Source organism: Amblyomma mixtum, chromosome 3, assembly GCF_055824585.1.
Source record: "Amblyomma mixtum isolate Tamu chromosome 3, ASM5582458v1, whole genome shotgun sequence".
NCBI classification, from domain to species: domain Eukaryota; kingdom Metazoa; phylum Arthropoda; class Arachnida; order Ixodida; family Ixodidae; genus Amblyomma; species Amblyomma mixtum.
In genome coordinates this window covers 96,837,008-96,861,708 of record NC_143014.1, presented here as the reverse complement: position 1 = coordinate 96,861,708, position 24,701 = coordinate 96,837,008, and the positions used below count along the sequence as shown (strand labels likewise).

The window sequence follows — 24,701 nt, the reverse complement described above, 5'->3', positions numbered from 1 at the left end:
GCTTTTAGTTTTCAAATGTCTTAGGTTGGTGCTAAACAATGCTGGAAATGCTTGAGTGGGATGTAAAGTGTGCTGCACCATTAAAGGTGCACTGAAGAGGATTCTGAACTTGTCTTTTTGCCGCGGGAACTCAATCTGCACGTTCCTAGCATTCTTAGAAACAGTGACTTATTGCCCTGTGTGGCTGATTTCCCCAATTAAATCGAATTAACGTCCGGCTCCCGCCTTTTTATTTTAATTCTCCCTCGTACGTGGGCGGAGTCGACCAACATGTGGAGCGCCTTTCACCCAGTCCCGTGAAGGCTTTGCTTTCGCTTTATTTTGTTTTTTAGGCTTCCATGAATAAATAGTTTCATTCACAGATAATATAGCCGCAAAATAAGCCCGAAGAAATAAAAATACGCGCGGACTATTTGCTACTACGGACTACTACGTATTACTCCGCCGATGGCAGAGCGGCAAGCCGCCACGGGACTGGGTGAAAGGCGCTCCACGCGTTGGTCGACTCCGCCCACCGTACGAGGGAGAATTTAAAAAAAAAGGCGAGAGCCGGACGTTAATTCGATTTAATTAGGGAAATCAGCCACACAGGGCAATAAATCGAAGTTTCTAAGAATGCTCGGAACGTGTAGATCGAGTTCCCGCGGCAAAAAGACAAGTTCAGATTCCTCTTCAGTGCACCTTTAAGTTAGCCATTATTAGCAGAGTCGCACCTGACTGGTTTTCACTTTTAAGTTTCATGCCTTTAATTCCAGAGAAGATACCTTTGCGAAATATGCCAAAGAACGTTCAGTTGAAGAGCGCATGCTTTGCATATACTCGTGAGCACAGCCGCTTAAAAACTTTAAAACCCTAACCCTTAAAAGGCTTTACTAAATCTCGTCCATACCGAAACCTCATGACTTTTTCATTTGTATCAGTCACTTTTGTCACATTTTCTTGCAAGCTTGTGCTTGCCTCATTCGGAAGCAAACAATCAGACTTGGTCGCCTTCACATCCTTGTAAGCAAAGGCCAGTCTTGATCAGTCCTTGTGCTGGCTGAAATCAGTCACACACGTCCAGAGACGCATTGCTCATTGACTTGCTCATATAAATAGGTATTTAAGTGGCATCTTGCTCATGACACTTCCAGTGAGGTGAAGAAGTTTGTTATAGTTATATTAACCTGCCCCGGAGGTGGCCCATAGGTGGCCCTAGCTGTGTATATACAGCAGCGACTAATCTATCTTGCCGTCGTGCTTGCTTGGCTGGCTGAATGTGCCGGCAATACAACAGACGGCGACAAGGGTAAATAACAGTGAACGTGAATAAGCTACAAGATGAGCCTACTTCAGCCACCAGAATTCCTGCCAGCACCGGGAAGGCTAGCCATTCCATGGAAGCAGTGGCGAAGGATGTTAGGATGTTTGAAAATTATCTGCTGGCCTCGGGGAACAACGCCCACCCTGCTGCTCGCCGGGAAGCGCTCTTGCTGCACTGCTTGGGCGTGGAAGGTCAGCGCATTTTCTAAGCATTGCCGAAAGAATAGTCATCAGTCAACAGTCATCACTGTGTATATATCCCATCTTCATCAACTGCCCACACTACATTACGTGTATATGTCCTGCTTGGTCGATCTTCATTAAAGCTAAAGGTCAGCGATCTGTCCTGTTTGTCTTTCGAAGTCCGTGTCTCAATGTTCAAGCTGGTCCACAGAAATGGAATCGCACCAACACAGAAACGTGTCATTCATTTGCATACAGCTGTTGGTTGACTGTAAAAAACAGTAGAATGGCTGCACAGTTCAATAAGCTATAAATGGCCGGCACTTGGGTTTAAAATCATCCCAAGTGTAGGCTATTTTTTGGCACTACCATGTGCTGCTGGGCTATCATTAATTCAGACCCAGTCTAGCACACTCCTAGTCGCATGTAAAGCAATAGGTTCTCCACTGAGGATTCGTTTAAGTCCTGACTAGAACCAATAAGCAACCAGTAAAGGCATCTTCTGGAACCAGTAAGGCTGAGACCAGAAGGACTCCACTGCCATATGGAACCAGATGAGCTTGAAATGGGAATGGCATCACTCCTTAAGGGACGATTTGGGGCCCATCTGGTCCCTAAAATACCAGATGAGAGACCATTAATTAAGGAAGCAGCCGATAAAACAACGACCAAACAGGATGAATTTGACATCGCTGTGACAAAGCTCGAAGATTATTTTGTTGCCATGACTAATGTTGTCGTTGAGCGACAACGGTTCCGCCAGTATGCTCAGCTGCCAGGTGAATCTCTGGATTCATTCGTCACAGCTCTTCGACAGCTTTCTGTTACATGTGACTTTGGTACGCAAGTGGAAGAATTCATTTGGGACCAGCTAGTAGAAAAGACGGGCCACCACCAACTACGGGAGCGACTGCTGCTAGAAGGTTCTGCTCTGACGTTGCAGCGTGCGTTCGACATTGCCAGAACAATGGAAACGACAGAACAATATTCACTGCAACTCACTCCACACACATATTTTCACGCAATAGAGCGTCATGCATCACCAGTCGTGCAACCAGAGCGTTCTGCAGTCTCTGCCAATTCTAGAGTTTGTTTCCGCTGCAGCTCCCCATGGCACATAGCAAGTTCTTCAACGTGCAGGGCCAGAACAAGGATGTGCAACAAATATTGTAAGGTCATTTCGAACATATGTGCAGAAGTCTGGAAGAGCCCAGCAATCCCTGGCCATTCGAGAGGTCACTGCCGAAGATGACAGTGGAGTTATGACAGTTCTTCACCTTGGGTGAAGGCATACAACTGGAATACAGGTGGATGTGCAAGTGCACGCTGTCACTATTTCATTGTTAGTGGACACCGGCTCTGCGGTTTCAATTTTGTCTGCAACTACATATGAGAGGCTGAAGCTTTCGACTTTGTTGAAACCATCTGCAGCCACCCTCTTTGATTTTTCATGAAATCGCATTGTTGTGCGGGGATGTTTCATCGCTCCCGTTTATTCCGCGATATGCCGAGATGGTCGAAACCCTTTGTGAGTTGGTGCGAAAAGATTTTAGTGGGATTCGAAGTGCCAAACTTGCTTTGATGAAGTGCGTTTTCTTTTTTGACAGATTCTTCCAGGTTGTTTGATCCTGCTCTTGAGACCATCGTTACATCTGATGCGCTCGGAATTGGCCTCGGAGCAGTACTGTAGCAGCGGCGTGGTCACAAAGTGGTTTCTGTTGCCTTTGCTTCCAGGGAATTGAGAGACGTGGAAAAGAAGTATTCGACTGGCGAGCTTGAAGCTTTGGCATGAGTATGGGCCTACGAACATTGGCATATGTACCTGTGGGGCCGTTCATTTATTTTGCGCACAGATCAGCAGGCCCTGGTAACTCTGCTGACAACAAAAGGGGTGGGTCGCAGACGCTTCAGAATTGCAAGATGGCAGGCTCGGATACCCGGTTACAACTACACAATAGAATTTCAGAAGGGCAGCCAAAACGTTGAGGGCGGGTGCGCTGTCATGAATGCACCAGTCTACACTCGTGGGGCGCATAGAGCAGGAAGGGTCTGATGACGCAGTGTGCGTTGTTTCGTCATGTATAACCCATGAATAGTTCGTTGCTGAAACTTGCAGGATCTAATGCTACAGGACATCACGCAGTGGGCTACCTCGTCATGGCCTCCAAGTAAGGATCTACCACCGGGTGCACACCCCTTTCATTGCATCTGAGACGAGCTGTCTGTCGCTGGAGGGATTCTTCTTCAATCTTCAATGCGAGCAGTTTGTTACGCTAACTGGGCACCTCCTAGCAGCAGCTCATGAGTCACACTCAGGTATTTCATGGACGAAACAACGATTAAGTGAAAAGAACTGGTGACCAGGAATGGACAGACAGGTACATGCAAATGCATTTGTGCAAATACAAATGTTGCAAATGTGCAAATGTAGTATTTGTGCAAATGCAGTACTTCCACAAAACTTAATCGAAATCCAAAACGTGGTAACAAAATGTGATAACTGAATATTAAAAAAATCAGATAAAGGGTCCATAGGAGCAGGATGGGAAGTATTTCCGAGGGTTTCTTTTATAAGCCAACACTCCGTACTATTTAGTAACTAGCCAGAGAGCAGCCTCAGAGCCATGCCATCACCAACAACTGATATAGTAAAGGCCCTGATATTGTAAAGATTTCTGATGGTCCGAGTGACCTTACTACAGAGGGGTTCTACTGTACACCCTTCAGAATTCCAATTTTTCACATGGTAACAAAAGGGTTGAGGGGTCCGTCGTAGAGTTATCACTGTCACTTCTCCATGGGATAGAGAAATGCTTTGATGCCTTCTAGAACTGTGAGTGGTACCTCCGGTTATTTCATGCTTAATTCTACTTACAGCTAAATAACAGGCTATCATTTCTTTAGATAACTAGACTAGTCTGGTGATTCAGTCATGGTGAAATTAACAAAATTGAGAGCATTTGTTACAAACAGACTACTATAGACCATGCCCACAAATGACAAAATTCATTCTTTCACAGAAACAGACACAGTTTCAGTTTGGTAATAACACTGAGTGTGAGTGCTGGATGGGCTGTATTCTCCATTAACCGTAAATTTTTGCATTTTTGCTTGGTTTGGTTTATGGGCTTTAACGTCCCATAGCGACTCAGGCTACGAGAGACGCCGTAGTGAAGGGCTCCGGAAATTTACACCACCTGGGGTTCTTTAACATGCACTGACATCTCACAGTACACGGGCCTCTAGAATTTCGCCTCCAAAGAAATCTGAGCACCATAACAGCTGAGCCACCGCGGCGGAACATTTGCATTTTACAGCTTGTAAATGTTGCACAAAACTGCTAGAATTGTGTCTCAGTTTAGGCTAAGTATGTGGACAACTGTACACTAACCTCATGTAAAAAGTTTGCTGTCATTCACAATTATAGCATACAATCACAGCTTTTTCTAGTACAGTATTTAAGTTGTATGTGGAACTATTCAGTACTTTGTAAAACAACCCTTGTGCACCATTTATTTCCATGGAAACTTCCTACTATGAATAAACAACAATGCAGCAGTTTCACCATACTATTTCAGTTACTTTTGAAGCCAGGACAGATTCATAGTTGGCTCACCCTTAAGTGATCTTCCAGTAGTTTCATCAGCGTGGAAAGCAGAGTGTCCTCTAGGCGGCCTATTTCCAATGCCCATGCAGCAATAGAAGGAAGCAAGACAGTCTGTGCCACTTCAGCCATGCTTGCACGTGCATCAGCTACTACCAGCAATGCCAGGTCAACTGCCTGCAACACAACGTTGCTGTTACAGTCAACAGCCACAACATTATGCACTTCACTTCTCAATTTGCCAAGCCCTACACAAGCTTAAGCCATCACTCTGAACTAAAGCAGCTAATCTACCTATAGCACACAATTCTCTTCTGCAGTACAGCACACTCTGCCTGTGGAATGCATGCCTGTTCCTAATAAAAATGCAACATATACCACTCATGCTGCTGCCAATGTAATGCAAACAAAATTCCTGCTCTTTTAGGAGAAAATAGAGAAACAGTCATTACCTTAACTCTCACCCACCCCCTGTTTGAAGTGAATAACTGCAGAGAGGAAAGCCATTATATCAGGCCATTCTTCAATAAAAGCATACAAACGAGGTGGAGCATATAACAGAAAAAAGAAAAGTCAGGGAACACAAGTCAAACCAAGGCACCAAGTACATGCCTTTGGAGAGAGCTACCATCAGCAAGAACTAAAAGATATCAACTAGCTGGGGCAAACAGAAAATGCCAAAAGCAAGAAAAGACCGAAGAATCTAAACTTATAGACTTTCAGAATGGCAACTGGGCACAGGTGCAGCGTTGCCAAAAAAAGTGTTCTGGGGCCCAAGCATTTGCACAGCTTTTGGAGCCAACTGCATAATGTGCCCCGAGTGTCTTCTAAGACTGCTATACTTGTCTGCATTTCTTTATAATTTCCTTGTTCACATGATGCCAATGCATGTACAGATGCTAGAAGCGTACTTAGACAGAGGTGGGCAGCTGCACTGATGAGAACATGACTCTGAATGAGGAAACAAGGCAGACTGCTACCTAACTTTAAAAAATGAATGTGTAGCTCTCTGAAAAAATGCTTACATAAAAGCACTCTAGATTACCCTTTCATGCTTCCTCTAAGAATTGCCCATTAAACGCTTGCTGTTCAAGCCATATAAGCTATTCAGACGAATCAATCAGAAGGCTAGTAGCAGAAATGTGCTCCGAAATCACTGGACAGGCCCTCACTTTCTTCAGAGTCAAAGTAACCCACAAGTATTGAAAGTATACAGCAATATTTTATTTCCATAGTACTTACTAATACATGTTTGTACTGATTTTATTTTTGAGCAAAAAAAAAAAAAACGATCATATCATCAATACATATAAGAAACCTTGAGGACAGGCAGTTACTGATGCAGAAATATCTGTAAACTAGTGCCAGCACCAGAATAGTATGACTGAGGCAGCCAGATCACAACTTCACATAGGCCTCATTTCTGTTGATGCAATTGACTTGTGGCACATCAACCCACACTATTTTATCACCTGAGGAAACTTGTCTTGGTCATCCACGTAAACAAGGAGCACTGCCAAGCTACGAGCTGCACATTCACGAACCATGTCCTCTTTCTCTTCCTTCAGCATTTGTTGTAGCATGGAGAGAAGTAGGGAACTCCGTATCTCAGACTGTAAAAAGGAGAAGAAAATGCCTGTACTTTTCCCGTTCCCACATACATTCAAACTGTACCAGACAACCCAAGCTTCTAGGGACAGGAGTACAACTTCATCTAATTTTTGAACTCAGTAAATTCAATTGTTCAGCTTTTTGCAGCCCTGCTGACATTTGTTCGGCAATAAAAGACATACTCATCGCCGAGAAATAAGAGATGGCCAGTTTCAATGGTCATCGAGTCGAGAGCCTTCAAGATGCTCAATCGCTAGCGAACTTGAAAGAGTTGTTTTGCTGCTATACAGCAAATCTCAATGGCCTTTGAAATGGTTCTCCTGCTTCACACCAAGCTTGTGTGGCACCACAACCGCTACATCGATTTTGCACAAATAACATATTTTTATAAATCTAAACTAAATGTTGAAATGCACTTTTCTGAAGTCATAGGAGATTTTCAGTTATTATTAAAGGCCAGCTGTGTTATCTTGAAAAACACTGCCTTTCGTACGATTTGCTGTCGCATTTTTGTCGCTCTGGCAACACTGACACTGCTGGCGTTGCCATCTTCTGCGATGGAGAGTAGAAAATTAATTTGCTTCAAACCAGACCGATACAATTATTAAATTCTTGTACAGACTAATATCTTACTGCTTGCATTAAAATTTAGGAGAATAATGCTTGTCCATAGTTTTGCACAGTGAACATATACCAGGTGTCCCAGCTAAATGTAACCAAGCCTTTAAAAAACATGTGGTGTCCTAGCCGTCTGAAACCAAATGAGGGTTGTTTAGAGTCGCGTGACCTAGTCTGCAGTATTTTTTTCGTTCTTCAAAATTGACTAATTAGTCACGCTTAATTAACTAACTTTTTATTTATTGATTGAGGAACAAAGTGTCAATGGAAAAGTTGTAGATCGCTTTGAGAAACAGCTTACTGAGACATTTGCAGCCAGGTAATATTTACGCAAAGTAGTTTTTTTACCGGCCTTTAACCATAACCTGCACAATAAGAAAAAGCTTCCACATGACAACTGTGCCACTTCGACGTCCCAAGACGCGCCTTAAAGAATAAAATCAGTTTTTTCTGAAGTCCTCTCCTCGATGAGACTTTGGGTGCACATTGGGGCAGAGAAGTGAGCGAGCAGCTGGTCACGTGACAACTTTCTTTTAAGGCCAATAAATAAAGCTATGTACATCGTAACTTGACGGAAACAGCACTACTAGCGGTTTTTCGAGGTGATCTATAACTTTTGCATTGACACTTTCTTCCTGAAGTCAATAATTAAAAAGTTAGCTAATTAAACTTACCTAATTAATTAACTTTGAAGAGCAAAAAAAAATACTCAAGACTAGGCCACACGACTATGAACAACCCTGAGTTGGTTTCACTAGACTAGGACACTTCGCCTTTTTTAAAAGTTTGGTTACATTTAGCTGGGACACCCGGTATAGTGAATGAAAGTGTGTTTTGGTGCTGCTCGAAGCAACGCTACCAACCTTGGGCAACGCTCGAAGGCCCTCGAAGTCTTGATATAGTTCTGCGTTGCTCCATTGATTCGACAGACTACTGACTCAATAGACTATCGGTTCAAGGGGCTTCGAAATGCACATTTGACAGGGGTATTGAGTAGAAAATGGAATATTTATTCTCACCAGTTGGTTCAAACTCATGATGTTGATGATGGCACTGAGACTATTATGGGCTCCGTGATTGCTGGCTAGAAATGTAGTGGTGTGGTCTAGCCTCAGAAATCCATTAAAAATTAAAGTATTGATGTCAGCGCTAGTATTGATGTCACCCGTATTTTATTTTTTGGCCTCTTTTAGCTTACAACAGGTTCCATCTTCAGTGAAAGTAGCCTCTTTACCACAAGAATGCAACAATCAAGTGATATGGATAAACTACGTTGTTTGTCCTCACAGACCCTTAAAAAAAAAAAAAAAACATTGTGCACAATGCAGATGATACAAACAAGCAACACTGTCACATACAGTCATGCATGTTTTTTTTTTAATGCTTCATTAGTGAGCAAGTTTAAACGAGCATTTTAGACATTTTTGCAGGAGCCAATAATTAAAGTAAAAACTTTGCCTCTGAAAATACCAAGATGGTTTGTGTCATGCTCTTTTTGTGCAGCTATCTCTTGACACTAAAGTGAAGCCTTTCAAACTCTCAAGATGATTACCCAAATTAAACTGCTTGCATGCAATGACAGTACTTGCTTAAACTGTATTACAAATTAATAAATTGTCAATGCTGGCCTCACTTGGCAGTCCTGTCAGGGAGATCAGACGAGTTCCAGATAACTTATGTCATTTTTATAACACATGTTCACTGAAGCTCTTGGGAAAAGTTAGAGGTACCGCAGCCGAAATGTGGAAGTGCCGCCGGGAACACCGACAAAGCAGCGAAAACAATATTAGCTGTGGTTCAACCCGGCTGAATCTAGTAAGACAAGAGAAAGCTCTGTTAAACATGGTTATCCAATCTGACGCCTTTCCATATCGTAAAGATCATAGGTTCCACTTGACGGCAATGATACATCGTCGAAGCACTAGTTACGGCACGCAGCTCATCCATGGCTTTGTGTGAAGGTAAGCACACGTCAGACGCTTTTATATAGCGAATGGCACCTCACGCGATTTCTGGCAGTTGCGAGAGAGCTGTCAGCTCCGCATACGCAGCTGTGGCGACGCACAGTAAGTTAGGTGATTCGATAGTTGCGAGGCGAGTGGGCGCCATTGGCTCAATGCGCGCAGCAATGGTGAGGCATGGCAAGTTACATGGCATGACAGCAGAGCCAAGCCTCCACTCTTCCTGGTTTGAAGGTCAAATTGCATAGCCACATGACCTTCAGCTTTGTAGGAGAGGAAGTAGAGTTTTCGCTCTAAAAAAAAAAGAAAGCTCTGGTAGCCTTGGTTTTACTGTTGCATTTTTGGTCAGACATGACCGCACACAGCGCAGCCGAAGACAGCACTTGCGCTACTTGCAGCTGTATAAAGGGGGGAAGCAGTTTTGAAATCCCCCCCCCCAAAAGAGGACGAAAAACCGACTTGATTGAAAATTGCAGTATCCATTAGTATGCCTCGTTTTTTTTCATGCTGTGTCGAAGTTTCATTGCTGGAATTGACCAGGAAGTACTTAAAAAAAAATTGCTTCGTGAACACCGGTAGCTCTGCATTACGCAGAAACACTCGAACAGCGGGCATTTATCTTCATCATGGTTTTATCTATTGTGAGCCCACTCGTTTTGTTGCACTTCTCGGACCATATTGCAGGTCAAGACATTGTTTGTTTTTCAAATTTGAGAACTTCAAATTTATTCTTCATCATCATCATCAGCCTGACTATGCCCACTGCAGGGCAAAGGCCTCTCCCATGTCTCTCCAATTAACCCTGTTCTTCGCCAGTTGCGGCCACTGTATTCCCGCAAATTTCTTAATCACATCCGCCCACCTAACTTTCTTTCGCCCCCTGCTACGCTTGCCTTCTTTTGGTATCCACTTCGTTACCCTTAAGGACCAGCGGTTATCTTGCCTTCGCATTACATGCCCTGCCCAAGCATACTTCTTCCTCTTGATTTCAACTAGGATGTCATTAACCCCCATTTGTTCTCTCACCCACTCCACCCGCTTCCGATCTCTTAACATTACACATATCATATTTCTTTCCATAGCTCACTGCGTTGTCCTTGGCTTAAGCTAAACCCTCTTTGTTAGCCTCCACGTTTCATCCCCATAGGTGAGTACCGGTAAGATACAGCTGTTGTATACTTTTCTCTTGAGGGATATTGGTAAACTGCCATTTATGATTCGAGAAAACCTGCCATATGCGCTCCACCCCATTCTTCTAGTTATTTCCCTCTCATGATCCGGATCAGCTGTCACTACCTGCCCTAAATAGTCATATTCCCTTACTACTACTAGCACCACGCCACCAATTGCGAACTGCTATTCTCTTGCTAGACTGTTGAATATTACTTTGTTTTTCTGCATGTTAATTTTTAGCCCCACCGTTCTGTACAGCCTATCTAATTCATTGATGATGCTTTGCAGTTCATGTCCTGAGTGACTTAGCAAGGCAATGTCATCAGCAAATCGCAGATTACTTAGGTATTCTCCATTAACTCTTATCCCCAACTGTTCCCATTTCAGGCCCCGGAATACCTCCTGCAAATAGGCAAAGAATAGCATAGGCGAGGTCGTGCCTCCCTGCCTGACACCTTTGCTTATTAATATTTTATTGCTGACTTTATGGAGAACTATGGTAGCTGTGCAATCGTTATAAATATCTTCCAATATTTTCACATAACACTCTTCTACATCCTGATTCCGCAATGCCTGCATGACTGCTGAGGTTTCTACTGAGTCGAATTCTTTCTCGTAATCAATGAATGCTATATATAGGGGCTGGTTATATTCTGCACATTTCTCTATCACCTGATTGATAGCGTGAATATGGTCTATTGCCGAGTATCCTTTACGAAAGCCTGCCTGATCATTTGGTTGATTGAAGCCTGCACCACCTTCAGCTTATACCTCTTATTAAGCCTAATTACAATAGCTGCCACCCTCTCGTTAATACTATAAAACTCCACTATGTTGCCAGCTATATCCTGATTGATCAGGAATCCCACGCATAGTTCTCGTCTTTCCGCCAATCCGCAATAGCACAGTACGTGCCCGCCCTTTAGTACTGTATACGCCTCATCTGTCCTCCTAACCTCACTAAGCCCTATGACATCCCAATTAATACCCGCTAATTCCTCCAACAGCACTGCTAAACTAGCCTCACTGGATAAGGTTCTTGCGTTAAACGTTGCTAGGTTCAGTTTCCAATAGCGGCCTGTCCGGAGCCAATGATTCTTAGCACCCTCCGCTGCGTCACAGGTCTGACTACCGCCCCGGTCAGCTGCTCCGCAGCCACTGGGGATTGAGGGCCGAGGGTTAATTGGGTTGTTCATAGAAGGTTGCGGCCAAGTACTATGAAATTTTTTTTTCATTCTAGATATGTCTATGAACACTGCATCGCAAATTTCAAAACTAAAATTTGCGCTTTGCAAAGAAAAAAAAAAGTCGGAAGATGTCTTTATCTGCTGCACAACAAGAACACAATGAATGCTGAACCAGCCTTCTGCCACATTTTCTTAAAGGTGCACTAAAGAGGATTCTGAGCTTGTATTTTTACTACGAGAACTCTATCTACATGCTCCAAGCATTTTTTGAAACTTTGAATCATATTCCTGTGCGGCCGATTTCCCTATTAAATTGGATTAAACATCCCGGCTCCAGCCTTTTATCTTTTAGCTCACCTCCGAAAATAGGAGTCAACCAATGTGTGGAGTGCCTTTCAGCCAGTCGCGTGGTGGCTTGCCGCTCTGCCATCGGCGGAGTAATACGTAAAGCAAAGAGTCCGCGTGTATTTTTATTTCCATGGGCCTAATTTGCAGCTATGTTGTCTGCAACTGAAACTATTTATTCACAAAAACCTAAAACACAAAATGAGAGCAAAAGCAACTGGCCGAAAGGCACTCCAGGCATTCGTTGACTCCTCCTACTTTCGGAAGCAAGTTTAAAAAAAAAAAGGCAGGACATTTAATTCAACTTAATACGGAAATCAGCCGCACAAGACAATAATTCAAAGTTTCTAAGAATGCTCGGAGCATATAGATAGAGTTCCTGAGGTAAAAAGGCAAGCTCAGAATACTTTTTAGTGCACCTTAACTCTACAGCCTTTTCACAAGATTCTGAGCAGAAATATATATTATAAAACAATTTTCTGGATGCACAGCATTCTGAATACATAGATTTCCAATACGCTCAAAAAATTTCATGTATATCCATCAAGAAATACAAAAATTTTGCTGAAAGCGGCGTCTTCCCTTCAGGGAGAGTTGTAGCCAAAATTCTCCACACTGCAAAAAACTGCTTCACAAATGCAATGGTATAATAAGAACAAGTGAATAAAGAAACTTCTACATTGTTCAACACTGTTCTTGACACATATGACACCATTGCAGGCGCTCCACAATCATGCTCATTTTGTTTCTACTTGTCATCTGTTTCAGTTCGATGTTGAGAAAAGAATATTCTACAATGAGGGACAATGCAGTGATGAGTATTTGTCGGCTTGCCTGCCTGCCGGTAACAAAGCAGAATGTGTTCCTGAACAGGGCAGCTTTACATCACGGAATGTATATGTACATTACAAAATATCTGCACAATGCTCAAGCGTGTGATAATTTTGCACCATGACAACGGCAAGCGTCTCCCTGAATTGCCAAGTGCATTGGATATAGGATGCCCTCTGAGAGGACCGGAGCTACCTGTATGTGTTGCTCATGATTCTGCTTTCAACCTTGGAGCAGTACCGAGCTGCCCGAGGATAGCTCAGGGCTTGGAAAATCAAAGATGCTAATAAATAAATGTCTAAAGACTTCCACAAGATGCTGTAGATGGCATCAGCTGGCAGCCACAGAAAATTGTACGTTTGTTTTCGAGTCCATTTCAAGAAGCATGACCTTTAAAGTCCGGAAAAGGTTGTTAATTCTAATTTCAAGGGACTGAAAGAAATATTAAATTACCCAAAGTTCGAATTATCAAATGACCTTGAAAAAAGTGCGAGACCCACTTGCATAATGGCAAATTTAGTTAGTGAAAGATTGCGGACTGGCCACTTGCTTCAGAGATGAGAACAGTGCGACAATGACTGTTTTTCACATTTCCATCAATGCCTTATTGCATGTACACTGCTGGGAGCATCAAAGCAGTACTGCTCCAAAATGGTAAGGGCCTTCCCCGACATCCTTCACAGTGCAACACAGTAGCAGTGGAGCCCCTATATCACTTTTGAGGAGGCTTCACCCAAGGCCGCCTCGATCACGTGCGGTCGTACTTCACTCTACAAACAGTGAACAGCACATGACAAGCATGCAATTTCGGCGCAATGGCAGAACCACAAGGATGGAAGAGACGCAAGCACGCAGCAGTGCCAATCAGAGTCCAAAACAGTGCACAGCTGGGCTCGGCTGGGTCGCTGATGTGCAGCCAATAGCCGCCATGGCCACGGGCTGGCGTGAAGCTCGAAAAAGTGAAACCAAAACTATGCTGTCAGACAATTCTTGGACACAGGACCGCCAATTTCTCATCACGCCTGTCATTGTACACACGTCAGACGTGGACACGCAACTCTGCACCATGCAATTCAGGTTTGAGCAGGGCTGTTTTGATGACCACTAATTGCACCGGTCATTCTTAGACACAGCCTCCCCTCCGAATAAGTGGGCAGCTGACGCCATAGACTTGCATGGGCCTTGGCTAGGACATGCCGGCAGTTTTAAATATCCGGATTTACGAATTAACGTGAGTCATATTAACGAGCTCTTACTGTAAATCTGGGAAACTGTTTTGTTTGAATGAACAGCAGCTGTTGCACTGCAGCATATGAAAGCAGCTTTTCTGTTCTGCTGTTACGGCTTCTCCCTGTTAACTCTTTCTTTATCACGCCACTGTGCTTCGATCGCCGATGATCGAAAAATTCGAAGCGCCACGGCAGCGCGGCCGCGGCTGCTGCGGACTTGCTGAGTCATTCGGTTTGTTGTTCACACATTGAACTTAAATTTCCTGCTTAGCTTATATTTTTGCCAAAAAGCGGCAATTTCTGAGACGTGCTTGAAGTTGGGGGTGCGGCGTCTGGCACTCCGAACAAGAGGTCATCATTGGGAATGGCGCTCACTCGAAAAAACCCCGTTGCACGCAATTCTGCTATGTTTGCACCACATATTTTTGATGCATCGATTAGCACGGACCCTGACGATGATGAGGTATCGTCAGGTATTGTGTTTCGAAGCTCAAACTGCGCAACGAGAGCCCGGAATGCTGGCCTATGCGTTCAGTTCCCTGCTTTCGGTCCGTTTGTGTGAACCGACGCTCCTCATTATAGCCATTACGGTGATGTGGCGCCATCTAATTTGTTTTTCAGAGACTACAGTTTCGGTTTCTGCATAGACTGCAATATTCCCATGACGCGCAAATTTTTTAAATGGCCTTGAAGCAGAGGGTACGGCGAGGACACTCCGGGCATGGCGTCGGGCATGGCTCGGGCATGGCTCCGGGGATGCTCGGAAAAATCTTGCTGCGCCCAATTCTACTGCATCCACTGCAATTATTATCTATGTTACGAGTAGCAGGGTCTCTGGTGACAATGTTGCATCGTAGGATTTTGGTTCACACGCTGTAACTGCGCAAAGCGATCCCGGAACGTTGGCCTAATAGTTTCGCTTCCTTTTGTCATCCGCTTGTGCGGGCGCATCTGGTTTGTTGTTCAGACAGTTAGTTTGATTTTCGACCTAGTTCGTTATTTCCCCGCAAGTCGTGCATTTTTGAAGTGCCCTGGGAGCAGAGGTTTATTGCACATAACATGTAGTGAGGATGGCGCCGCTTCGAGCTCAGGCACTTCGCAAGCTCGAAAGAGTCCCGCTGCACGTGATTCTTCAGCCCTTGCAGCTGATTTTCAAGATTCTCCAAGCAGCAGTGACTCAGACAACGATGTTGTAACGCCGGATTTTTATTTCGCAGCTATATCGCAGCTATACTTACCACATACTATATATTGCTGTATCGCAGCTATACTTTGTAGTGTTTTTATATTATTTTTCCAATTTTTTCGTAAATTAAATAAGTTCCGATTTGTATTTTCTTAAACCACACTTACCAAGCTTTCGTTTGGCAGATAACATTACACTTCCAATTTTTTTTTGTTGGACTGTAAAAATCATATCAAGGACACTCTTAAATGAGCCTTTTCAAGAGGCATAAAGAAAAAAATTTTTAGCTCAAAAACTATTCAAGTTATAATTTTAATACTTTAAGGCTATGTTTTAGAAAGAATTTGAATTGTTTTGTACATTCTAGAATTTTTTTACTAAAGTGTTTTGAAAGTTATTGTCATATAAACAAAAAAAATTTGTTCTTTTTATTTTTGTTGTGTTTAATGATTTTTTGCACAGCATTTCAAACCAGAATTTATGTTCAAATAAATTTTATTAGAAAGCTCATTCTATTTCAATTAATGTTATGCAGTTTATATACTTTTGTCTGTCACACTTTTTCTAGAAAAAATGTTTGTCTGAGACATAAAAAAACGATCCTTTTCCCGTGGTAACGAAAGAGTTAATTGATGGGTTAATATGGGAGAGGAACTTGTCCTGCAGTGGGCATAGTCAAGCTGCTACTAATGATGATGACTATCTTTTTTCCATCTCTCCAGTTGCAACCTCATCTTTCTTTTCTCATTTACGCACATCCTCACCACTCTGCCACCAAATGGCAAATCTGTGCCAGCCAGCTAATAGGCCCACTAACAACTCCTCCTCAGGCAACCATAATTTCAGATCATACTTCGCAATCCGCGGAGAAGCGAACAGTCTCATAGACATACCCCCAGGCAAGCACTGCGAGTGACACAGCTACTACAATATTTTATTCCTTTCCTCGTAGCACTACCCCTCCCAACTAAAGAGCTTTCAGATACTCTAGCTACAAAAATTTTTAATCAGAAGTGAAGCCTTCAGGCTTCACAAGTGGGTGCATGGTGAAAAAAAAAATAACAGACATTTTCTAAACTAAGAATACCTGCAGCAGCTGCAGAGAGCAGCTGATCTGACAATGCAACAAAAATTAAACTGCTTGACCGGCTAACCGAACAAGTCCAGCAGTGTGTGAATGGTCCAGATAGCTTGCGGTTCTGAATTTGTAGTGAAACCAAAACTACGCGGTCAGAAAATTCTCGGGACAATGGCTTCACACTGACTGAATAGCCAATATGTTAGGCGAAAAACCCTCTGCATTCTTGGCAGCACTTGCCCATTGGCATCGAAAAGTACTGTGTGAGAAAGCACGGTTATCAGCATCCACAAGGGGCAGGCTACTGCATGTACAGCTGGAAAATATTTAGCTAGCATGCATAAAGGCCGCTTTTCCTGCGCTCCTACGCTTTACGACAAAGCAAACTTGCGGAAAGGTCAATAATAAGCATGAGCTTAGTAAGCCTGAGCTTAGATTTGATATTTTCGCAAGTTTGCTCCTTCATAAGCTGCAGCAGCACAGAAAACGCTGCCGTCACACAAAACAGCTAAGATTTGGCCGGCTGTACCCAACTTTTATGCAATTTTTTGGCTCATTGAAGCTCTATTTTCAGTAAAAATGACATACTATTTGCTATCTTGGGACACTAATCTATAAGTTTAGCTTGGTTTATTATTCCCCTTCAGTGTCCCTTCAGAATGGAAACAACAGTAAGCACAACACACAGGCACAACTCTTTCTGCGATTACTACTGTTCTATGCAAGGTATCCACTTTCACAGATCGTTATTCAAGCACATGCATGCTGTGATATGACATCTTTGATGAAGCAAATGTTCACTTGAGGGCTAACATGCATATGCACCAAACTAGTAAAGTGTCACAACAAACTGGCAGTAAGGAGCTATGCAGAAGAATTAGAAATGGTGCTCATACTCACAGCAACTTGTGATGCCAAATAGCCACAGGACTCAGCCACCAAAAGCCTTCTTTCCAAGTACTTGTGGTTTATCTGGCAACAATTTCAAGGTCAGTATTATTTGGACAGTATGAAAACCATAGTGAATGGTTATCACTGCACGAGCACGCAATGACTTCAAATGGAAATAAAATAGGACATCAAAAATTACGGGAGAGTTTAATTATCATTATGCAAATCACAATGCGTTAGCATTAAGTCTTCTCCTAGCTTGAAGAGCTAAGGTTGCTGGCTTAGCACATTAACCATCAAAATCTGATTGATATTGGCTGATTAACCCTTAACCTTCCACGGCCACCACTTTCATCCACCCACATCAGAACCTCCTCCACCTACAGAAGCCACCCTCTAGAGTCTTTTCTTGGCAACCACCTTCCAGCCTCTCCCTTCCCTCCCTTACAAGAGGAAAGAGGTTTTCCTCTCTCCGCATTGCCACTTGCCAATGGTGGCAGGTGGTGTACACAACCCTATGCCGCAAGCCAGACACTTTTTCTTCATGGTAGGGTTTCAAATGTTAATGCATTAATAAAGTCCAGGTGACTGCTGCTCCTGATAAGTGCCAGCACTCTATAACTTGCAGTGCTGAGGACATCATGTATGCAGACGAGACATGCACTTCCCCCTATATATTGAAGATAGCCTTTCTCTTTAACTCTTTCGTTACCACGCCACTGTGCTTCGATCACCGGTGATCGAAAAATTCGAAGCGCTACGGCAGCGCGACCGCGGCCGCTACGAACTTGCTGAGTCATTCGGTTTGTTGTTCACACATTGAACTTCAACTTCCTGTTTAGTTTATATTTTTGCCAAAAGCGGCAATTTTTGAGATGCGCTTGAAGTTGGGGGTGCGGCGTCGGGCGCTCCGAACAAGCCGTCATTATCGGGAATGGCACTCGCTCGAAAAAACCCCGTTCCACTCAATTCCACTGCGTTTGCACCACATATTTTTGATGTATTGATTAGCACGGACCCTGGCGACGATGCTGTATCGTCAGGTATTTTTTCGAAGCTCAAACTGGGCAACGAGAGCCCAGAACGCTCGCCTGTGCGTTCAGATTCCTCGTTCCGGTCTGTTTGTGCGAACCGAAGCTCCTCATTATAGCCGTTACGGTGATGTGGCGCCATCTAAGTTGTTCTTCAGAAACTACAGTTTCGGTTTCTGCGTAGAGTGCAATTTTCCCATGACGCGCGAATTTTTGAAACGTCCTTGAAGCGGAGGGTACGGCGCGGACGCTCTGTGCATAGCGTCGGGCGCGCGGACGGCACGCGCTCGGAAAAACCTTGCTGCGCGCAATTCTACTGCATTGACTGCAATTATTATCTATGCTACGAGTAGCAGAGTCTCTGGTGACGATGTTGCATTGTCGGATTTTGGTTCAGACGCTTTAACTGCGCAAACCGATCCGGAACGTTGGCCTGATAGTTTCGCTTTGTTTTTCCTGTCTGCTTGTGCGTGCGCACCTGGTTTGTTGTTCAGACGGTTAATTCCATTTTCGGCCTAGTTCGTAATTTCCCTGCCGGTCGTGCATTTTTGAAGTGCCCTTGGAGCATAGGCTTATTGCGACATAATACGCAGTGAGGATGGCGTCGCGTCGAGGTCGGGCGCTTCGCGCGCTCGGAAGAGTCCCGCTGCACGTGATTCTTCAGCCTCTGCAGCTGATTTTCAAGATCCTACGAGCAGCAGTGACTCGGACGAAGATGTTGTAACGTTGGATTTCGATTCTGCAGCTAGATCGCAGCTATACTTATCGCATACTATATATCGCAATATCGCACCTATACTTTGTTGTGTTTTATATTTTTTTTTTTCAATTTTTGATGTAAATTAATTAAGTTTTGATTTGTATTTCTTAAACCATGCTTACCAAGCTTTCGTTTGGCGCATAACATTACACTTCCAATTTTTTTTTTTGTTGGACTGTAAAAATCATATCAAGGGCACTCTCAAACGAGCCTTTTCAAGAGGCATAACGAAAAAAAATTCTAGCTCGAAAACTATTCAAGTTATAATTTTCAAACTTTAATGCCATGTTTTAGAAAGAATTTGAATTGTTTTGTAATTTCTAGAATTTTTTTAGTACAAGTTTTTGGAAAGGTATTGTCATATAAACACAAAACTTTTGTTCTTTTTTATTTTTTGTTGTGTTCACTAATTTTTTTTCACAGCATTTCAAGCAGAATATGTGTTCAAATAAATTTTGTTATAAAGCGCATTCTATCTCAATTATTGTTATGCATTTTATATAATTTTATCTATCACACTTTTTCTAAAAAAATTTTTGTCTGAGACATATGAAAAATGGTCGTTTTCCCGTGGTAACGAAAGAGTTAAGGTAAGAAGACCCTCACCCACTTTAGCATCGAACAATGTAGTGACTTATTTAGCTACCAGAAAAATGAAGAAAAATGAATCTTATTACAATCAACTCACCAAGTGCATAGACAACCAAATATATGTGCATACACGGAAAGGCAAAAAATACTTTCAGATGAGCGCACAGCAATTCATGTACTATCAGCAAGAAATGAAACGCGAACAAGACAACTGAACCATGGACGGCAAAACAGCCAGCTCTTAGCCAGAGGAAGCTGAATACTAGGTCCTGCTATATTAATTTCGAAGGCGCGAAGACTCTTCTCTAGAGGTGTTATTGAACCGGGCTTCTATTTCTAATACCGGAGCTAATACGTAGGTTCTTTTGTGTTGCCACCTCCGTTTCCTTGTTCGCGTTTCATTCATTGCTGATAGTACCACTGACCAAATGTTGCCATTATCAAGAAACTTCTTTGCACTTAGCACTTAGCAGTTGTTAATGGCCACCTGGTTTCTCTCAAGTCGTTAGGTAAAGATTACCCTTCAGAAGGGAAGCGTGAAGGGTAATCTTAACACAGCTTAACCCAGCTATGAGAGCCGTAACATACTGATTTGAACTTTTGCATTGCCCGCAGCGCATGGTTTGTGGTACCGTTCATTGCACCTGTCATTGGTAGTGGAACTGTGTTCCATCACCACACAGCAGCTCTAGTCAGAGGCACTTATTCTGAGGTTGCCAGCGTGCTTCCTCCCAGTGTATTTCGTTAACCGATCGGGCAGCATGGATGACTAGCAAAGGCAATGTTGGACAACATGGTTCTTGTGGAAGGAGGTTGTGAGCGCTCAGGAGATTCACCAGTAACTTGTGGCAGTGTGTGGCAAGCAGGCAGTGTCCCAAGAACCATCTTCTACAGTGTTGAAGGCTAGCAGCCCTGGCTCCCACCCGTGCGATGTTGTCAGCAAGCATTATCACAATTGGCAGCCGTCCAGGGCTAGTCCCCTTTGTTGTTGACGTGTGGCCTACTTTCCAGCCTTCCACCCAGTTGAAAATGGTTCTTAACGGCGCTGCCTGCTCGCCACACACTGCCACAAGTCGCCGGCGAATCTGTGGAGAGCTCACACCCTCTTTCAACAAGAACCATGTCACTCAGTACTGCCCTTGATGGTCACTATCCATGCTGCCCTCTCGGCTACTGACACACACAAGGAGAAAGTGCACTGGCAACCACAAAATGGATGCCTCCAACTAGTGCTATCATCTGGTGTTGGAAGACAGTCCCCATCTTTAATGACAAGTGCAACAAATGATACGGCAGACCATGTGCTGCAGGCGATACAAAAGTGAAAATCAAAAACTTGGGGGCCTCCTTAACAATATTCTCGAAGAAAATGCAATCACCTTTAGGCTGCCTGCTATGGTGTCTACGAGTGTCTAATGTTCTTGTGATCTTCCTGCCAAAGCTCCAGTTGGAACCATCGATTGCCCTTACCGTATTTACTCGCATAATAGGCGCACTTTTTTTCCAGAAAATCCGGCTCAAAGTTCGGGGTGCGCCTATTACGCGGGGTAAAATTTCTGGAAATTTTTCGACTCGCAAAATTGAACACACCGCGTAAACGCACTCGTGTACGGGCCGCACCCCGTTTTCGTGAAGAAAATGTTAAAAAAAACAAAAGATCCGTGTAAGGGCCGCACCGAAACTTTCCACGACACACGCGGGAATAGCCTTCGGAATGCACGCGCCGAGGCCTCTGCGATCGGCTCCGGCTGCGCGCAACGGGCGCTTGGTTGCGGAGGCCACACACGCGCGCAGGAGCTTCCAGACGCCGCCCACGGAGGGCGCCCAAGGCCAAGCTCCTCATCATCATCGTTTTCCTCCGCCGCGAGCTTTCGCTATCTATATCGCCATCAGCATCTCCAGCTCGTTTTTTTTTGTTTTGTTGTTGCTTTCAAGTGCCCGGATTTGCGGTAGCGCGATAGTTATCGTGGTTTATGGCTTTGCCGCGGAGCGTTGACGTTTTAGCTCGACGGCCAAGCACCTTAACAGCTAGACGGCTAGGAGTTTGCTCTCGAACGCGGCAAGCGTGCGGCAGGTCGGAAGATACGACGTGGCCGAGAAGTGCGGCAGTTGCGACTGCGGCGTCCCTAAATTTTCGTACGCGACTCCAAGCGCCGAGGTTTTCGTGGGCCTAAGTCGGGAACGTTTCCGGCTGGAGATGAAGGTTTCCAAACAGACGTTTAAAGTGAGCATCCCTGAAAACTGTGTGCGGCTGTTCTACGCGATGTCGTTTTACGTGCTGTGGGTCCGTAGCAGCTGCGACGGCAGCAGCACTAGTAGGGACTAGTAGTCAGTTCAGCAAAAACTTTGTTAAAATAAAGATTGGGAAGCGGGGGGTGGCGAGACGTCGGCTTGCAATCGTGTAAATACAGTATTGATCACAGTGCCAAGTTCGGGGTGCGCCTATTATGCGCGGAAATAAAAAAATCTGATTTTTCGCGCCCTAACTAGGGGTGCGCCTATTATGCGAGTGCGCCTATTACGCGAGTAAATACGGTATATGGCATGTATGAGTCACCACCTTCAAGACCACTTAAAGTGCCTTAACTGGATTATCCTGTGGGAATATACTAATCCAACTAACTTATCTACCTTAATCCAAAACCAATCCTCACTTATCCACCTTAATACATTTTATGGGGTAGGCCTACTTCCAAAATTTCTGGGGTCCTTACGAATTTTCGGGCGTGGGCCAACTTCTAAATTTTGGGTGTCCACCTGCCACGGCGGGCAGGTTGTTCGCAATACAGCGGCCATGATGACACTTGGCACAGTGGGCAGGTTGTGATGATGTCGCAAATTTACGTGACCTCTCTCAACAAACTAGGATGGCCCATCAGGGCAGGCTGTGATGACATCACAAGGCCACATGACCTCTCTCAATCAATCAGAGAACTTCGTTATGGAGAAACCGGAAATTGTGACGAGAACCTAAATGCTATCATATTAATATGGTACGACCGTCATATTCACCTAGCACTCTAACAAGGTGTAACTTATCAGTGCTAGCACTTGCATCTGCTGCTTTAATACTGCCCCCCCCCCTTCCCAATCTCAGACCAAAGTGCCTGCAGATCACTGCACTGTGCAACCATTCCAACCTTATCCTTTTTCACCATGGCAATTAGGTGTAAAGCCTGCTCTCGCCCACACTGACAACAGGTTACAGAAATGGCTCACTATCCAACTCGTACTGACACCTGCTCCTGCAAGTATATTAACATGCTTGACGTTCATCTCAAGAGTTAGCCATGCAAAGTTTTCAAAACATGAGCTTGTCATGAATAATGTAGTGGGCTGATCCAAAACTGACAATCAGAAGCAGTCATGTCCTTGACTATAATACACAGCTCGTCTCATATTATGCTCTCCATGGCTACAGTGCTCTCCACTATAATTGCCAAGAACGCAGCACCCAACTCCCAAGCATCCATGAAGCTTCCAACCTAATTTTTAAATTCCATTCGTAGAAATGAAAATGGCTCATGCAACTGTTGTCATATCGACTTTCCATCCAACAGCAAGCCTCAACAGTTTCACACCTTCGCTAAATGAAAAAGAATTTTTTAAAATTCTGACACTGCACTGCTATAGCTTGGTGCAACACTGCAAAGACGTCGCCATTTTGACGAACTGCTTTGATACTTGCAGCACATATCATGGACATACAGCGCCATTTATTGCTAGCTCTGGTTAGCAGTTGCTCTGGTTACCTGTCGGTAGCTCTGATTACCTGGTTAATGCCGTTGCCGGACAACTTTTTCCAAAAAGAGAGTACTAATGCTCTTGCATTAAAACAAATGAGGCCCTTTCGAGTGTTTGACCGTGCCCATAGAGGAAACATGTCAAGGCAAGCCAGTGCCAAAGCAGTACGTGAGTGATCAGCTTGAAAAATTATTTCCTCACTTAAAACAAAAAATATCCTGATTAAACTTTTTGAAATAAAAGCCAATGAAGGGTACAGTACTACATGTCCCATGTACTATCTTTTATATTTTTGTTAGATGCAAGAAAAGAAATTTTTCCCAAGGTCATAATTTTGTTCTGATTAGTTTTAGTTTCTTGAGCTCCAAGACATTTTTAAGGGTTTCTCTGCCTTCTGTAGAATGTGAGAAAATAGTTGGAATGACTACTGTGAGAACATCAAACTTCATAAAAAAAAAAGACCCATTGTTTTGCACTTTTTTTGCTGTTTCAGGTTTGGGAAAAAAATAAAACAAATTAATTTCAAGTCAATACATATTAAAGCTCAATATCTCATAGTCATGAGTGAAAATTTTATTGTTTTACACTTTTTTTTTGTTCGATTAGGTTTTGGTATAATTTGTGAACCTTAACCTGGTGGCCACAGTATGAAAAAATTTTGCTGCCAAAAACAAGCTAGGAGAGTGTCTACCACAGTAGCACTATTATACTATGATTTTTTTTTTTTTAAAGAAAATTAAGATGGTCAAGTGCAATGTCAAGGTCATTTTGCGTGTGTGCAATAACTCAATACAGTGGCTTTGCAGCCAATTACTCTCAGAATTTTGTTATTTGAGTGCAATCAAATAAGTGGGCCTCTGGCAATTGCCCAGCTGTTTACTGTGGGCTCTTTTATTAACTGTGAGACTTGCAATTAAAAAAAAAAAATCTTATCATGCACCGGTGCAGTCAAACTCCTAATGCTGGGAAACAGTGCAGCACCACTGGGCTACTGAATGTAACACAGCACTGCGGCATTTTCTTTTCATCACTTTGATGCTTTTTTGCATCTTGCACTCTACTCACACTGCACTCTAGTAACACAGGCTAAACCAGAAGGCGTCTTGTTTTATCATGCTCTTGAGTATGCTCAATTTAAAATCATCAAATTAATCAATTTAAAATGGCAAATTTCCATGGGTACCTGAAATTTACACTGTTTTCTCCCTTGAAAAAGGTTTGTTTTCAATGAAACCTGTTTATTTCACATTCATGAAAGGTAATCCATTGATCTAAACTAACATACATTGGGGTGCTATAGCACCTTTAATTTCTCTTATGGGAGGCACAAATGAGATTAGAATGGTAGAACCACAAACAAGCTCTTATCTTTCAAA

At 43.5% G+C, this 24,701-nt stretch overlaps 1 protein-coding gene and 1 pseudogene across 7 annotated transcripts in view; one reads left to right on the top strand and one right to left on the bottom strand.

Moving 5' to 3' along the window:
- LOC149351063 (RAB11-binding protein RELCH homolog) overlaps positions 1–24,701 on the bottom strand; it is a 131,755-nt gene that overhangs the window by 57,537 nt on the left and 49,517 nt on the right. For all 7 annotated transcript variants that reach the window (XR_016290499.1, XM_089580261.1, XM_089580260.1 and 4 more), the window contains exons 10-12: positions 17,209–17,280; positions 6,562–6,702; positions 5,102–5,266 (exon numbers count right to left, since the gene is read on the bottom strand). Coding sequence is in view for 6 of the 7 variants with exons in the window: in XM_089580261.1 (XP_089436387.1) it covers positions 5,102–5,266; positions 6,562–6,702; positions 17,209–17,280 (378 nt within the window). In the remaining variant the exon portion in view is untranslated. The remainder of the gene's footprint in view (positions 1–5,101; positions 5,267–6,561; positions 6,703–17,208; positions 17,281–24,701) is intronic.
- On the top strand, positions 1,321–3,657 carry LOC149351064 (uncharacterized; annotated as a pseudogene).